This window comes from Rattus norvegicus, chromosome 17, assembly GCF_021556685.1.
Source record: "Rattus norvegicus strain SHRSP/BbbUtx chromosome 17, alternate assembly SHRSP_T2T, whole genome shotgun sequence".
NCBI lineage: Eukaryota > Metazoa > Chordata > Mammalia > Rodentia > Muridae > Rattus > Rattus norvegicus.
Window position 1 is genome coordinate 30,825,374 of NC_141550.1, and position 18,163 is coordinate 30,843,536.

At 43.8% G+C, this 18,163-nt stretch overlaps 1 protein-coding gene and 1 long non-coding RNA gene across 8 annotated transcripts in view; one reads left to right on the forward strand and one right to left on the reverse strand.

Moving 5' to 3' along the window:
• Positions 1-18,163, forward strand: part of Serpinb6a (serpin family B member 6A) — a 118,555-nt gene that overhangs the window by 82,831 nt on the left and 17,561 nt on the right. The window contains 1 exon segment of one of the 6 annotated variants that reach the window (NM_199085.3): positions 17,052-17,191. Coding sequence is in view for 1 of the 4 variants with exons in the window: in XM_087590057.1 (XP_087446183.1) it covers positions 17,362-17,414 (53 nt within the window). In the remaining 3 variants the exon portion in view is untranslated. 6 annotated transcript variants of the gene reach the window in all.
• LOC102554685 (uncharacterized) lies at positions 93-17,458 on the reverse strand. 2 transcript variants are annotated; one of them, XR_015641588.1, is made up of 7 exons: positions 16,983-17,458; positions 14,436-14,592; positions 12,584-12,698; positions 11,058-11,213; positions 7,098-7,199; positions 1,399-1,513; positions 93-1,246 (listed from the first exon to the last, which is right to left on the reverse strand). It is a non-coding gene; the product is annotated as an uncharacterized LOC102554685 (long non-coding RNA). The 2 variants fall into 2 exon arrangements; XR_015641589.1 differs by having other exon boundaries at positions 14,436-14,698; positions 16,983-17,276.

Genomic DNA, 18,163 nt, shown 5'->3' on the forward strand with positions numbered 1-18,163 from the left:
GTCTCAAAAGTAAAATCACTACACAGGTCCAAGATGTACAATCTGCCTCCTATCCATCCCCCACTAAAGTGAACACATACAAGAAATAAAAGTTCATTTTTCAAAACTATTTTTAATTAAGTAAAACAAAGATGGCCACAATCTGGTATCTCTCTTGGGATCTAATGTGTCAATAGCTGCTTCCATGGAAGAATAATCGTGATTCTGAGCATGCTGGCAGGTGCTTGTCAAGTGTCTGGGTTCTAATTTTACTACATGTGCCTCATTCTCAAACATACTTGCCCAGCTGGGCCACGGTGGCACTCGCCTTTAATCCCTGCAGAGCAAGGCCTACCTCTGAGTTCAAGGATAACCTGGTTCCATACTTGCTCACAAATGAAAGAGCTGCCAACCAGTGATGACGTGAACAGACTGTGACTGGGAATGGCGGGATAATTGTGTCTGAAGAGACAGGATCCAGGCAAGCTGAGTAAAGAGACCTAACCAAGTTTATCCTTAGGTTAAATGTCAGATTGCATCTCTGTGCATTCTGCTTGAAAATTGGTATTTGGCATATTTCTGTGAGCTTAAAATGGAGTTGCAAATATATTAAAATATTAATTACTTTTCCTGGAAATCTTGAAATTGGTTTTCAAATTCTGGTTCCAGATCGAAAAACTGGGCTACATATTTTCACTTTTCACAGGGCATGTTTAGCCAACATGTTGAAATGCATACAGTTGTTCACTTAAATTTGAGTTTGGAGTGGCATAATCTCAGCTTTATTTGGAGTGATGCTACAATTTGAAACTTAAGTACCTTGCAACTGATGCACCTTGAAGGTGTATGATAAACTCATCTAAATGAATATTTGATTAAAATACTAAAACTCTAAATCTATGTCAATATTTTAGATTTATTTTGTCATACGTGTATGAATATTTTGCCTACATATGAGTATACATCTCGTGTATGCTTGTGCCCAAGGAAGTCAGAAGAGTGTGACAGATTCCTTGGAACTGGAATTACAGACGACTGTGAGCTTCCATGTGTGCACCGGGAATGAAATCCAGACAGGCCCTTTGTAAGAACAGCAAGTGCTCTTAACTGCTGAATCATCTCTCCAGCGCTGCTTCTCAATTTTAATGATGGTCTCGGCATCTGTCCTTGGCCAATGGTTACTTCTTTTGCTGGACTTATATCCCAATATGGAGAAGCAGAAGAGAGTCCAGGCATACACTTGGATCTGGCCATGGGGCACCTTCAGCTGGGAAAAGGAAAAGAAACTGAATCTGATTTCTCAAGGCCGGCCTCAGTCTCCCATGGAGATCTCTCCATCATTTTCAGTTGTTCTAGGTAAGAACACTTGGCCACTTTTGACAAGAGAGACAGGAATCTTGAGAAGCATTCTGTGTTTACCTCTTTCTTCTGGCTGGCTCACCAGGTCTTAAAGATGTGGATCTGAAGTCCCAAGCCACAGGCCAAAGTATGCAGATTCTTGTGTACTCCAGCGAAGAATTAGACAGGGAAATGTCTAGAAACAGAGATAGAGACAGTTTCCAGGGAATGGGAGTGCACTAGTGTGCTGAGCCCCCAAGCACCCAGCCATGGACCTGTGACCCCGTGACCTTTATAGTCATTTACACAGCTTCACCTCTCTCCTGCTTGTATATTGTACTTTTCCCGAGTATGAAATCCAGGTAAGCAGTCCTTCCAGTCTTTCTCTGTCAACTGGCTTCTTTCCTATGTTGATCTTGATGCGGCTTTCTCCTGCAACTCTTCCCTGCCCCATTCCAACCCTGCTTACTGTTTTTCCTTACCTTTGCCACAGCTGGTGCCACTGTTTTAGTTGTTTGGACTATCACCCTCTTAATCCTGCTCACCGTCTATCACCTTCTGAAATATATCTACGAAGCACTCAAGCAACAGTTTCCCTGACTGGCTTTGACTACCTTTAACTTCTAATTGGACTTTGGAGATTATCCAACTTCTTCACTCAAAGGAACCCAATAAGCAATATCTCTCCATAGACATATCCAGTTATCACTCCCTCACTGGACTCTACTAACTGAATCTAAACATATGTTTTTGTTTCCTTACATCTCCTTGCTCACTAGTTGAGGGTGCAGTCTTCTAGCTATTTTGTTCTTACATATGGCAGCCCAGGAGCCTACTTGCCTCACCAGAATGCAGTGATTTATCTGGGCCAATCAAATAGAAATATCACTATGCAGTTAAAAGTCCAAAAGCCAAATATTGTTTAAGATAGACAGCCCATGAGCAGGCTCTATGGGAGGGCACATGGGACCAGGTCTTTTGGTTAGTGCCTCACTTAGATCTACCTGCTATTATAATTGTCTCCTTTTTGGCACCTGTTTCCTTAATCTTTTAGTTTTATTGCTATCTTCTGATTACAAGTCAATAAGAGCCAGATGGCACGGGTTCAGGAATATCATCTGTTAACCATCAGCTTCAGTGCCTGGGGCACATCCCTGAAAATATTTCACAATGCTTTCTATGATAATCACCCCTACCCCGCAACAAAATACAACTCAAACCTTTCATAGCTTAAGGTCCTACATGCTTATGACAGACCAACAGTGCCAGTCACTTCTCAGCTCTGTTTGTTTGTTGTTTTGTAATTTTTTAAAAAAGATTTATTTATTTATTATGTATACAGTGGCTTGCATATTATGTATATGTGCCTGCAGGCCAGAAGAGGGCACCAGATCTCATAGATGGTTGTGAGCCACCAGGTGGTTGCTGGGAATTAAACTCAAGACCTCTGGAAGAGCAGCCAGTGCTCTTAACCTCTGAGCCATCTCTCCACCCCACCTTCTCAGCTTTAAAGCAGTCTCAGTAGAAAGAAGACTTTGATCTAGTGTCAGTGACTAGACCTTGCTCATCTTGGGATGGAGGGGGAGGGGACTGTAGAAACAAAAAGACCCAAAATGAAAGCACACCCCCACCCTCACACACATAATCACTTCAACACAGAACCTAACTGCCTTAAGCCTGATCCAGTAACTGGTGATGCCTTATGCATCATGGGATCCCCAGTGGCCCTTGGGGCCTCCTAAGTGGCCAGGCTCAGGAAGGACAGTAACATGGACACTTCTTGTCTACACAGATATGACATCACACAAATGGCCTATGTACAAAGGTCAAGTATCTTACCCACTGATTAAAAAGGACCCCCTTCCATCTCAGAAGGGAGATTGTCTCTGAAAATTTTCTGTGTTTCTGTTTCTCCTGTAATACACATTCTTTATTAAACCTCATATCTGTTCTGATTTGGTAAATAATTCTATCCCTATCAGCTAATTATGTACAGCCTGACATCTAGCAGGCATAGAAAGGAAAACCTGTAGATTTGGGTTCTGTTTTCCAAGTTGAATAGTAAAACTTTACCTTATTTGGCTAACTTTGAGAACAGTATATTAAAATAATTAAACAGTAAGACCTTTGAGAATGTGTGGGGTTTCTTTTTTTTTTAAAGGACTCGCACTTAATTATTTGTAATTTTGTTATTTATATGTTTACTTTTGAGAGAGTGTCTCATGTAGCCCTGGTTGGGCTGGAACTCCAGGATGACCTTGAATTTCAGTTTCTACCACATCTACCTGAGTGCTGGGAATACAGGTATACATACTTTCCCAGGTTTTCTATGATCAAAGTCAGGGTTCAATGCAAGAGAAGCAAACACTCTTCCAGCTGACATACACCCCTAGCCCAGCTTGTGTTATGGTATGTCAAAACTATAAATATCCTAAGGACTCAAATAACTAATGGAGCACTAGAATGACAACAGAAAACAAGGCTTCAGGACTCTGCCAGTACAGACTAGATAAACTGTCCAAAGAGAGTGACTGTGTGTGCTTTTGCTGTATCAGCAGATCACATGGGACATGCTTAATTTCCTCACTTGCTGGGCCAAGAACATAGTCTAAGCCACACCCTGTGGCTAACAGACTGGTCATCTTACGTTAAGTTGTCACTTGACCTTTTCTACCACTCCACCCCAACCCCACCCGCCCCTGCCCAGCCTGGGCTCCACAGGGTTCAACCAGGCTGGGTTCAACCAGGGATCTTTCTCTCAGCAGTTCAGGCCCCAAACCCTCAGCCAGATCCTGAGCAAAATCCTGCTGGGTCAGAGCCCATGAAGTCCCAGGCCAACCTCAGCCCTTGTCATGTCCCTATTCCCTCATCCAACTTCCACACCCCCCACCCCCTGCAACCCCTGCTCTCTTCTCAGAATCCCTGTCCTCTGGGGTCTCAACTTTCCCAAGTATATTCACCCCCATCCTCTGGACTTCAGCCTGGCGATGCCCCAGACTCTAGCACAGGCCCCTGTGGCTCAGTCCATTCCAGTGGCCATGCTGGTATGTAAGAGCTTCTGCCTAGGATGCAGTGCGTGGGTTGTGGGGTTCAAACTCTGGCTGCCTCAAGTGGGGAGTCCTGTCTGGCTGGGTTCAGGGATAGCTGGGAGGAATGGACATTCTAGGAGTGGGCAGAGCTAAGGGACCTGAAGTTTTCCTATGTTTCTGGCAGCCTTGGACAGTTCAGGATTAGGCTAGGGTGCCTTTAGGTCATGGAAAAGAAAGGCTTCTCCGTATCACCTGTGGGCCATATTTCTTCAGTAGTCTGGAGTCATGGCTGTCCTTGTCCTAGCTCTTTCAGAGCATGATGATTAATCATGATTTGTCTCTGACTCATAGCAATCACTTCCTCGGGGTGTCTAGAGACATGGCACTGCAACCCTGACCACCAACCTGGCCTGCTCTCTCAGAGGTCACAGGCTCACTCAGTGCCAACAGATCCCTCCAACACTTGCTCATTCCTGTTCTAGGCCAGACTACACCAGCCCCACCCTGCTTTCTGCCCTATTCCCAACCCTGGTGCTCCAGACCTTAACACAGAGTCTCCATTTGACCCCACTTCCCTGTTATTCATCCCTCCAGTAAAATTCACATACACCTCTGCTTCCTCACTGTTCTTCAAGAACTGCCCCCTCCCTGCCCCAATCCTCTATTTGAAGGTCACTGCTGTCAACATTGGCCACCCACTTCTGTTCAACAGGGATTCTTCATGGCCCCAAACCACCCTGGTCTTTATTTATTTATTTTTTTTGCACTAGTCCCTTCTCTTTGTTGTATTCCTTAGCCTTTCAGGTCCCTCTGGCCTCTCCTAGTCAGCTGCTGGCTCTCTCCTCTCTACTAACTTTTGTACTGGCATTCCTGGGAATTCTTCTCCTGCCTGGGAAACCTCACCATGGCCTATGACTTCAAGCTGTATCTACTTCACATCACATTGACATTTGGTTCCTAGACCTCTCTTGAAGTTCCCATGGAACTTCAATCTTTCCATGTCAAAATTGAAATTGATTCTGGACCTGATGTCACAGGCTTGTTAGCCCAGTTATGTGGGAGAATAAAGGAGTTTAAGTCTATCCTGGGCTACAGACAACATTTAAGGTCTACCTGGGTACTTACTGAGATACAGTCTCAAAATAAAAAATAAAAACAGGGCTAGGGATGTAGCTCAGTGGTAGAGTGCTCTCCTAACATTCAGGAGAGCTGGTTCAGTCCCCAGCACTAAAATAGATAGATTAGATAGATAGATGGATGGATGGACGGACGGACAGATTGATGGATGGAAGGATAGATGACTGCTGAGATGGCTTAGCTGGCTAAAGTTGCTCAGTGGTAGAGTGGTAGAGTGGTAGAGTACTTGCTTAGCATTCAGGAGACCCTGGTTCAGTCCCCCATACTGAAACAAACAAACAAACAAACAAACAAACAAACAAACAAACAGTGCTAAGATGACTTAGCTGGCTAAAGCATTTGCTCTGCAATCTTTACAACCCATAAACTTACCTAAAGCTGGAAAAGAGAGAACCAGCTTCACAAATTTATCCTCTTAACTCTATGAATGCATGATGGTATGAGCCCATCCCCGTTAATAAATACAATATTTAAGGATTTAGTCACTTTTCTGTTTTCCTACTCTGCTTGTCACAGCCATTTACCTGCTGGACCAAGTCAGGCATCTGGGATTCCTGATGTATTACCTTCTGTATTCACCTAGTCTCCAAGCCCAAGGCTGTCTTAGCTACTTTTATTCTAAGAAAGGCATCACATCATTGCTCACCCACTTCTCATTCCAACCATTCTTTAGCTCTACTGTAAAGCAAGCTTGCCTAGCCCAATTCTGCTATTGAGTGCTCTGGTTTGTCTTTATTTCTCTTCTTTTTTTCTTACTTCTTCTTCCTCTCATGACCTTGTCATGGCCATCATTGTCATCCTCTTCCTCCTCCTTTTTTTTTTCTTTTTACTGAGCTAGGGTCACTCATCCTTGTGAAGTGGAAACTTCTGATTGTGTCATGTGATACAGACTCAGGTGATGTTTTGCTAAGGCAAGGCCTGTGAGAGGACACGTGATGTTTAGAGATGAATAGACTTAACAGACAGTGACAGGGTACTTGCATAGCTAGCTGTGTAATGATGTGTTTGTCTTGTGTCTTTGCCGACCTCACTGTTTGAGTGTTCACAGCAGAGAACTCCTGGCATTCTAGCTGGACCTGGTTGCTCCTACTGACTTGTGCCCATTCGGCAGAGGCCTGGTAGTTTCTGTTGGATTGCGCTACCACTGACACTTTTGAACTGTACTGTTGGTATCCTGACACTACTGAACTGGACTGCTGGTATCCTGACAACAGATTGGAATTGCCCCAAAGAACTAATTCTAAATATGTCCAAATCCCCTGTCTTATTTACTATGTTTTCTTCCCTAGCTTTGGACAATTGGCTAGAAGGGGGTGTTGAAGCATTTGAGAACACTTATTAAAGTAGGTTTTGAAAAATCTAAGCCTACATCCTTGGCTCTCTTGAACTGTGCAGACCAGGCTAGCCTTGAACTCATAGAGATCTGCCTATCTCTGCTCCCTGAGAGCTGGGATTAAAGTCTTGTACTCAGAGATCAGCTCATCCTCTTTCTTCAGTTCTCAGTTCTAGTGTTAAGGACTCTGACACCAGTTTTGTTCAAATGCCCAAAGGCAAACATTGTTTTAGCTTTTACTTGTTCCTAGCTCTTATATTCAGCACAGGTACTGTACATACCATAACGTATTTCACCTGCTTACACATCCATACTGAGACCAGAGACTGTATCTTCTCCAATTCTGTCTCCAAGTAGCTCATGGTCTATTCAGTAGAATAATTCTGTGGAACAAATGGAACAATTATATCATATCTGGCAAGCCATTGGCATAACTATTTTCCAATACTAGTCATCTATATAATAAAGTTATTAAAACCGATGGTCACACATGAAATTATTCAAAGAAGAAGACTATAATTGTTCTAAAGGACTTTGCCTATCAAGGCACATAGTTAGCTCACAGGCTGGAAAGTACCTCTGTCTTGGTGAAGGTCTTACATTGTTTTTAGACTTGTTGATGGCCCTGGAAAATGGGGGCAGTGTGTATTTGGAGGGAAAGTCTGAGGAATGCTGGAGTGATAACGAGACAATAGAGTCCTGTTCTACACAATCCCTTTTTTCCTTGAGCTCAGCAAACAGATACCTTCCTGTAAGAGTCTGGGGTGCTGGACTTTTAGTGTCTCCAGAAAAATTTGCACTGAAGCCAATTCCTCATGTGAAGTATTAGGAGGTGGGTTTTTTTTTTTTTTTTTTGATTAGGTCATTGGTCACCAGATCTTTGGTATACATGGATACATGGGGTAATGCATCAATGTACTAAAGGATGAATTGGGCAATGGGATATCGTCTTCCCTCTTATTTATGCTTTTTTTTTAAAGACACAGTTTTTCTCTGTAGCCCTTGTCTATTCTGCAACTATGTAGACCAGGCTGGCCTTGAACTCTCAGAGACTCACCTGCCTTTGCCTCCTGAGTGCTGGAATTAAAGGAATAGACCGACATGGCTCAGCTGGCACTGGGCTATCTTAAATGAGTCTGTTATAAAGCCTAGCTGTTCTTGGATTTTGAATGCTTCTCTTTCACGGTGTCAAGTCCTGTACCTCCTCAGGACTCTGCAGAGTCCCCCCCCCCAATAAGAATTACTTCAGTAATATAGTCTCTTATTCTTGGACCTCCTAGCTTCTAGAATGACAAGCAAGATAAACCTTTGTCCTTTATAAAAATATATTGTCTGTAGTACTAGTCACGGTAACCACTGTTAAGACAACTAGGCACTTAGATGGAGTGCTGGGGGCCAGCTCAAGCATTCAGGTATTGAGATAGGACACAGCATTCAAAGATCAAAGGCTGATGACTTTTTGGTAACTCTCTCTGCCTGTTCTGGGGGCCAGGAGCTGCTGGTTTCTGGCGATTTTACTCTTTGTTTAACTCTTTGCTATACTGTGGCCAAAACTGCTGACTTCTGGTAATTTTTCTCTTTACTCTTTGCTATTTTGTGGCCAAAAGCACTGGCTTCTGGTAATTTAATGACTGCTGATAACAGCAGGGGAAAATAATCTCAATCAATCTCTCTCTCTCTCTCTCTCTCTCTCTCTCTCTCTCTCTCTCTCTGTTAAAGAATCATTTTTCTTTTTTTTCTTTTCCTTTTCTTTATTGGTTATTTTATTTATTTACATTTCCTTCAAGGAAGTGGAGGGTGACACCCCATTCCTTTTTTTTTTTTCTTTTTTTTTTTTTCCGGAGCTGGGGATCGAACCCAGGGCCTTGCGCTTCCTAGGCAAGCGCTCTACCGCTGAGCTAAATCCCCAACCCCTTATTTACATTTCAAATGTTTCCCCCTTCCTGGTTTCCCCTCTGCAAATCCCCCACCCGCCCCTCCCCTTTGCCTGTGTGAGGTTGCTCACACCATTCCCACCTTACCACTCTAGCATCCCCTTATGCTGAGGTATTAAGCCTCCACAGGTCAAAGGGCCTCCCCTCCCATTGATGCCACACATACTCTGCTATGTATGTAGCTGGAGCCATGGGTACCTCCACGTGTACTCTTTTGTTGTTAGTTTAATCTCTGGACGCTCTGGTGGTCAGGTTAGTTGATACTGTTGTTTTTCCTATGGGGTTACAATCCCCTTCAGCTCAAGAATCTTAATTACTTTGGTTCTTTTCTCATTTACTCAGGCCTTTTGCTGGCCAGGCATTCCTTAAGTCTGTGAGTCAGAGAGAAAAGAAAAGAAGGAAAGAAAGGCACATACACAGAAACATACACACATAGTAGATGAAGCTGAAGGAGACTGCCACTGCACTGTCACTTTATTGTAGTTCTTAGTTTTTATACTTTCTCAAGATAATGGATCGCATGGTTTTCTAAACACTCTTACATTCCATTCCATATGTTTATAGTAATTTTAAGGCATCATGTTATAGATGGATAAAACTTAAGGAGTTACAGAAGAATCGTTTACATGTCTTTCCATTAAGACTAGTACCTGACTAAACATTCATTATCTGTTATTAGCTCCATAAGTTCATTATAAGTTTAAAGCAGTAATTTTTATGTCATAATGTAGCATGGATTTGTCAAGAAACAAATCTTCTGCCTTGTGTCTTATTATTTGTCTTGTATAAAGAAATTAGTGAATCATTTATTTTCTGTCCTTGCACCTATAGTAAATTGTCTGTTCCCATTTTGTGACTTTTAGTTATTAGACAGTGGTTTCAATTCTAGCCTACTAGGAATGTTTTACTTATTAATAAATTTGTTCCAAGACTGTTTTTTTCCCTAGTGCAGTTAGCCTGTTCTGACACATGGAGGTTTGCAGAGCTCTAATTGCAGCTTTTATTCTATAGGGGGCTTGAACTTACTTGTATTAATTTAGGAGTTCTATAAAATCATAATCAGAAATTATAAAATTACCCATTCATTTCCACAGTGTTACTACATGAAAATGCATCTTAATATTGATTCTGTAGGATTCTGGGGAGGCTGATGCTCAGGAATCATTAGGCTATGTAATAGTTGCAGGAAATACAGCAGCAAGAAGCAATCCTTGGATGAAGTCTCTGAGGACCCTGCATCTCACACAGAGAAGACCCGTGGCAGCCATGCAAAGCAGTGAGCCAGCTCCAGAAAACTCATTTGCTTGTCATAGCCTTTCCTAGATGGCTTCTGATGAAGGGGAGCTTTCTATCTTCATTTAAAAAGAATGAAAACATTTTAGCTACTTTACCAAGGAGGACTAATAAATGACAGATATATCTCATACCACTTTTACTTTCATTTTAGAATACCCAAGCTAGAATTTTGAAATTTATCCTATTACGTGAAATCCAAATGTGTCTCTGTGATGGTTTGCTTTAATCATCAAGTTGGCACAAGCTAGAGTCACCTGGGAAAAGTGTCTCCATGATGGATTGTCCAGTGGGTTGGCCTGTGGACACATCTGTGGGGATGGTCTCAATTAAGTTAGTTGATGTAAGAATACGTAGCCCACTTTAGATGACACAATTTTCTAGGCAAGAATTCCTGAACTGTGCAGTAGAGAAGTTGTGCAGAGCAAGTGAACATATATATTCATTCATTTCTCTCTGTTCTCTACTGTGGATGTGATATAACCAGCTATTAGAAGTTCCTGCCTTGATTCCCCACCATGATAGACTGTGTTCTGGAATTGTAAGTTGAAATAATCTCCCTTCCTCTCTAAGTTGCTTTTTGTTGGGGCATTTTAATCACAGAAGCAAAACTAGAATAATTTTTAAGAAGGGAGATAATTTTGATCATGGAACTATCTTCCAGGTCTCTAAGACTATGTTGGCTATGATGCAAGCCCAAAATTTAGTCCCTGTCCTCCATATCTCCCTGGTGTTAAGGTGGCAGGGGCTGCAGAGAATTGGTGTTCTAGGTACCACTCACAGGCTGGCTGAAATTAGCCTCATAATCCTCAAGACCTTTCGCAACAGGTTTATTTTTGTTTTTACTCTCCTCGCTCTCTCTCCCCCTTCTCTCTTTGTGTGTGTGTGTGTGTGTGTGTGTGTGTGTGTGTGTGTGTGTGTGTGTGTTAAGAGCTCTCTTGTAATGAATTCCTACTCAAGAGCCCTGTGGTCAAGCACACTAAGTGTTGCTGACTTGGTACTTGAGCAGTTTACCTGGCATCCTCATGAATCTCCCTTCAGCAATGACCCAAGACCTCATGGCCAGGTAACTGTACACTCTGTCCAGCATAGGAAAATCCCCACTTCATTTGCATCTTGAAACAGAGTACACAGTGATACTTGAGTAGATTAGATGAGCTTTTTTGGTATCTAAAAAGAAAACCAGAGAAACATGTCAGGGAACCAGGCCATCTAGGAAGCTGATAACTGGGAAGAATTTAGTAATCAGAAGTTTATTTTAAAACTGGCTGAGCATAGACAGTCTTCAGTCTGAAATCTGCTTTGCTGAGGTGATTTGGGAATTTGTGGTATAAGATGGTAGGGTTGCACTGTGGAAATAAGTCTGCTGGTTCCTCAGGAAACTGAAGATAGTACTAACTGAGGACCCAGCTATACCATTCCTAGGCATACAGCCAAAAGATGCTCCAACATACAACAAGGACACATGCTGCACTATGTTCATAGAAGCCTTATTTATAATAGCCAGAAGCTGGAAAGAACCCAGATGCCCTTCAGCAGAGGAATGGATACAGAAAATGTGGTACATTTACACAATGGAGTATCACTCAGCTATTAAAAACAATGACTTTATGAAATTCATAGGCAAATGGATGGAACTAGAAAATATCCTGAGTGAGGTAACCCAATCACAAAAGAACAAACATGGTATGCATTCACTGATAAGTGGATATTAGCCTCAAAGCTAGGAATACCCAAGATACAATTTACAGACCATATGAATTTCAAGAAGAAAGAAGACCAAAGTGTGGATGCTTCAGTCCTTCTCAGAACAGGGAACAAAATGCTCACAGGAAGAAATATGGAGACAAAGCGTGGACAGAGACTGAGAGAAAGGTCATCCAGAGAGTGCCCCACCTGAAGATCCATACCATATACAGTCACCAAACCCAGGCACTATTGTGGATGCCAGGAAGTGCATGCTGACAAGAGCCTGATATTGCTGTCTCCTGAGAGGCTCTGCCAGAGCCTGACAAATATAGAGGCTGATACTTGCAGCCAACCATTGGACTGAGAATGGGGTCTCCAATGGAGGAGTTTGATAAAGGGCTGAAGGAGCTGAAGGTTTTGCAACCCCACATGAAGAACAACAATACCAACCAACCAGACCCACACAGAGCTTCCAGGGAAGATACCACCAGTGACCAATGGCTCCAGCTGCATATGTAGCAGAGGCTGGACTTGCCTGGCATCCATGGGAGGAAAGGCTCTTGGTCCTGTGAAGGCTTGATGCCCCAATGTAGAGGAATGTCAGGGCAGGAAGGAGGGAGGGAGTGGGTGGGTGGGTTAGGGAAGCCCCGTCATAGAAGCAGGGGAAGGGGATAGAGGATAGGGGTCTGCCAGAGAGGAAACTGGGAAAGGGGATAACATTTGAAATGTAAATAAAGAAAATATCCAATAAAAGAAAAAAAAGTAAAAAGGAAAATACAAAGAAAAAAAAAACGAAGGTAGGGTTGCCTAATTCAAAGAGAAGAGTGACTATAGAGGGGAGGTGTTCTTACCCTGGTGTTCAATATTCATTATTCTTTATGGGAAGATGTTCAGAAAATGGTAGTGTCGGGGTGGTCTAGGACACAGTTTTCAGGGTTTTGAAGCCAAAAGTCGCCTACCAGAAGTCTGAAATGAAATGTCAATGTTTACAGTAAAAATGAAATTGTTGGGACTGGAGATATGGCTCAGCATTTTGGAGCACTTACTGCTCTTCCAGAGGGGCTGAGTTCTGTCCCCAGTGTCCACTTCAGGTGGTTTACTACTGCCTGGCCATCTCTACCTCCTTTTGACCTCCACAGGCACTTTTACACATTCACTCACAAAGCAACACATACACTGCACATAAATAAAAAGCCACAATCCCTGGCCCACACTCCCAAGGCCCTCCTGGGACCTTCACTGGTGCCAGCCTCCCAGCTCGCCGAATTTGAAGGATCTCACCTTGAATGTGAGTTAAGCCTGCAAGCTTCTGAAGCATCCATAACAGAACAGATTCCCCAGTAGACCCCTCAGCAGCCTTTTCTGCCCAATCAACTGTTGCCTGCTTGGTGAGATGGCTGCTTAACTTTTATGTTAGCAGAGCATTACTAGGAATGTTTGTGTGAGTAAACCAAGAATATTCGAGAGGTAAATCCTGTGTGGGGCATCCTAATTGCCAAGCACCTTACAGTCCTCAGGTGTGCTCTCCACTCTGGGGATGGTGGTTCACATCTGTAAACCCAGCATTTTGAAGGCTGGCTGGAGTATTTATTGTTATGAGACTGAGATCAGGTTGAGCTACAAAGTGACTTCCAGGCAGAGTGAGTGGGAACCTATTTAGAACTACAAATGAAACCCTCAAACAAACAAGAAAACATGCAAAGCCAGTTGGAGACTAATAAACAAAAACCGTGTGCATATATGACCTCCAAGTTAGTGAGTTTGGCTAAAAAAAAAAGTGCGTAAGAAAAAGCAAGGTAAGCAGCAGGATGTATGTAGGTTTGATTTAGATTTTTTTGAATTTTTATGAGCAGGTCTTCTTTTAGTAGTTTCTAGAGTACCAAGACTCTCTTAATTTAAGCTTTAAATTCAAGAGTATAATCTCAACAGTAAAAAAGTAGTTGGAACTCAGGTCATGAAATCCCCTTTGAGGTTTCTGACAGTGGCACCTGCAAGCCTCATGGCCCCGCCTTTTCTGGACACCGGTCCTCTAGGTGCCAGGTTACTACACGGGAAAGTGCAATTACCCTCTGAGCCATTGAGCTGATAGATAAAACATAATAAAAATTAAACCAGCACACGTTTTTCAGTTACTCCCGAGAAAACCATTTTTCAGCTTTGGTGTTCTTGTTTATCAATTTCCATATTTCCTAGTACTTGTTGGCTGTTTACAATTCCACAATTCAAAAGGCCAATGATACACTAAACTCGTCTCTCGTGACCTTAAACACAGTCCTTCCAGCTCCTTCCAGCTCTGGCTGGCTGTCTCACTACAGTTCTTCAAGCTGCTTCTGGAGTGCATTATTCGTCTTTTCATTTCTTCCTATTGATGAAGCCACTGCATAGTTTGGTCACACACCTTGAAGAAATCAAGCTGGTACTGGTTTGGTAGCTTCCTCCACGCTGGGTAGCTTTCATAGTATCAGAAGTTCTAGGGAGGCTGTGGAGCAATCCCACTTGGTTTTCTCCATACTCTCCTTTGAGCATTGTATCTTGGCTGTTTAAACAATGCTTTGATTTTGACTAACTTCATTGTGGTGTCTCTGTCTGTCTGTCTGTCTGTCTGTCTGTCTCTCTCTCTCTCTCTCTCTCTCTCTGTGTGTGTGTGTGTGTGTTGTAAATGATTGAAACTTGGTGTTTCATGTGTGGTACACAAGCACTTACCACTGAGCTGCATCCCCTTCTTGCCTTCTGCTCTTCTATATCTTGTCATATCAGCGTTGCCTTCATTCATCTATCCATCCCCGCCCTGCACTAATATGCAGAGGCTTCCAGTACAGATGCCATTTGCTATGGGTGGAGACTCAGGCTCTGATAGTCCCTGTGGAAAAGTAAGAAACCCAGGAGACTGCTGAGTCACTGATGCCTCATGCCCGTCTTTTTGTTCCTTTTCCCATACCATCCAGGGTCCACAGGGCTGAGACTTTCTACGAAAGATAAGCACAGTTAGTTCTTCATTAAATGAGGAAGAGAAGAGGGGAAAGAGGAGAAAATACAGAAGACCCGTTAGGGGTGGCAAACAGTAACCTTTGCATTCTTCATCAGGCTCTGACTGGTTTGCCAGGCTTTGGGAACACCCATATAGAAGGGGAGGGGGAGGGATTAGGGGGCTGATGGACAGGAAACCGGGAATAACATTTGAAATGTAAATAAGAAATACCCAATTTAATGAAAATGGAAGGAAAAAAAAGAAATAAAAGCCTGCTCTAGCAAGAAGAAGAAGAAGAAGAAGAAGAAGAAGAAGAAGAAGAAGAAGAAGAAGAAGAAGAAGAAGAAGAAGAAGAAGAAGAAGAAGTAGAAGAAGAAATAATTACCAGCAGGGGGAGTGGGATGGGGAAGCGAGTGGGAGCTTAACATACAGAAGCTCTTGGTCCAATCTTTGGGGATAGAATGGGAGACTTCCAGCACCTACCCCTTCCTATCACTCAGGAAGAGAGGGAAGAAAGAATCTAAAAGCATTTGTAGTGGTGCTCAATGTGGTTACAGTAGACAGCTGAACCCCAGGCCTTGGTCACATTGTAGTAGCACTACTTACCACGGGAGTCCTTCACCAACTGTGTAATTCTATCACTCCCTATTAAAAATGGGCTCCATTTAACTGTCACTGTGTCTTTTATTACAAACCCAGTAGAATACACCATAAAATGTGACAGCCTCATGTTAAGGAATCTTTCTGGGAGGGTCCTGAGCCTCTGTGTTATTATTAATAAGAATATAGGAACTGGAAACATTTCCTTACTGTAATTTGCTAAGTCAGAACAAATGCTATTGTTGTAGTGGACGCACTTCCCCTGCCGTGACACGACCACTGGGAATCATGAAGCCGAGTTGTTGTGGTGACCTACAGAACACCCTGGCCCACAGCCTTGACAATGATATATGCTTATGACAACCAGAACCATAATAACAGTAACGAGACTGAGAGCCTCACCTGAGCCTTCTGCTGGCTTCAGATGTATGTAATTTTGTCCCCCTCCCCTGTCACATATAACATACTCGAAAACCTGAAACCATAAGAATCAGCCCACATGCACACAAAAGAACATGGTGCTGCCAGGGAATGAGAATAAGGAAGATTTCTGTTTCATACTGGCAGAAGCTCTACCACTGTCCCCCCCCCACCCCAGGAAAGTACAGAATGATTCAGCACATAACGTTTGTCTTTTTAAGAAAGGGGAAATTAGAATTACATATAGAATTTTAGCATATCCAAATTCATCCTATATACACAGTGTATTTTGCAAAGAGCATCCTAGAAGGATAAACTGGAATAAAAAAAACGAGTGGAGGGGCTGAAGGGAGGTCTCAGGGACTAAGACTGCTCTTCTAGAGGATGGAGTCCAGGTCTCAGCTCACAAATTCCGTAACTCCAGCTCCAGGGCACCCTGTGCTATCTGTCTCCTTCTCTTCCAAGGGACTGAGTTCGTGTATATAAACCCATATTCAGAAACAGCATGTACTCTTAAAACTAAAAACTTAAAAACAAGCAAAAAGGGAAAAGGAAAAAACCTGGAGCAGAACAAATGAGGGATGGGCGAGGAGGGATAGGAAGGTGCTTTGTTTCACTATTTCAAAGGTTAAATTTTACAGCTGTGGTAACACCCCTGGTTTTCTATTGCTATATTCTATGTAGAAGGGTCAGGTGCTGGCCAACATACTTTAAATCCTCGAGGAAACATGCAGCCTAAATGTCAACAGTAAGGAATCCTAGGATTTAGGATAAAGGTGAAGGAGACCGCAAAGAATCTTGATGTTTCCACAATTGTCCTGTCCTTAAAGATTTAAAATCTGACCAGTATTCTCCCCACCAAGTTGTCTTGCTTCCTGGAAGGAATGCAAGAAGGCAGATAGGGTTTTTAATCTCATTTATATAAAATATCAGCACCTCAAAGTCAGACTTTTCCAGTCTGGAGTAGTGGAGTCTTGGGACACAGGCACTGACTGACCACCTGTCTTTATTTTTCTGTACCTGCTGAATAAGACCTCTACCTCCAGCCCCAGTAGTTCAAAGTCTTTTCTTCCCTCACTTTAAACTTATGTTCTGCTCTGTCACATGTATGTCCATCCACTAAGTACTGGCACACTTCTGGTGTTGCTAAATGGAGGTAGTCAAATCATCCGGTAAAGTACCAGAAAGATCAAGTGCCTAATCTGCCACAAGGTGGCCAAGAGCCAGAGAATAGGCTAGATTGTAGGGCCACAGTCACTCACCTGGCCTTACTCTCGGCCCTTTCCTACTCCGGGGCGGCAGCGCCCTGGCCTTTAGACTCCGCCCGACTTCCCGCCCCACAGGTATTTAAGGCCTCGGGCGCGGCTGGGTCCCTCCCATCTCTTCTCTGCCTGCCACTGGTCCGGAAATCCAGAGTCTAGGGTACGTTCTGCTGTAGGCTAACTGCGGCCGGGACTGTGGACACGGGCAGGTATGGCTTGTGGAGAGAGCTCTGTGGTCCCGGCTCGGGTTCCCTCTGCTGCACAGGGCCTCAGCGGACCGTGACGCAGCCGACTGAGTCGCCTTGTGGTCCCGGCCATCTGGTGGCATCTCCGCCCACCCAGATCTGCCAGCGTTCTTGGAGGAGGCAGCTGGCGAGGGATGGGGGCAGCGTGGAGCCGGCCCGGCTGCTGCGCGGGGTCCGGGGGCTACAGGTGACCACGTATGTCCCCCGATCCCGAGTGATCCAGGAGACCCTGGAGACGCAGGCTGGTGACGCACTACGACGGGCGTTGGAATCTGGGGGACGGAGAGAGGCGGAGGGCTGAGTGCTCAGGCCTCCTTGCTTTCTTGTCCAGTGTGCCTGAATAGCCCAGGGGCGCGGCCCAGACTGTGCTGGAAGGTTTTGACCAATCCTCAGCACCCGGGAGGCCTGTAAACATAGCTACTTGTGAGAAACAAGTCCAGATCTCTGGAATTTTTTTTTTCCCTACTAAACTCACAGATTTGATGTTTGTCAGGCTAGGAAAAGATTATGGGCCAAGTTTTGACAGGGTTTCTGTGCCAGATGAAATTGGCACGTGAACTTGTTTTTTCCTCCCCTCCTCCTCTTTTTTGATGGACCCAGAGCTTGTTCTGGTGAGCAACTTCTTTCCTATTGAGCCACATGCCTGGTCTTCTCCCTTTCCTCCCCTTAGGTCTTTTCTCCATTTTAGGATCAGAAATATGGACAATAACATTCATGTGCTGTCAGGAACGCTGAGTGTGAGGGAAAGCTGGGCGAGGTTTGGCACTTTTTTTTTTTGGCTGCTTGGGAGGAAATTGCTTGTGATAGGACTCCTCCAGAGGCTGCTCGTTTCCTTCCTCCAGTGGGTTAGGGCCTGGGTGTGGGATCTGATATATCAAGTAACCTTGGGTAAATGTATGCGATCAGGGACTGTAGTGCTGGGGCACCAGGGATGTT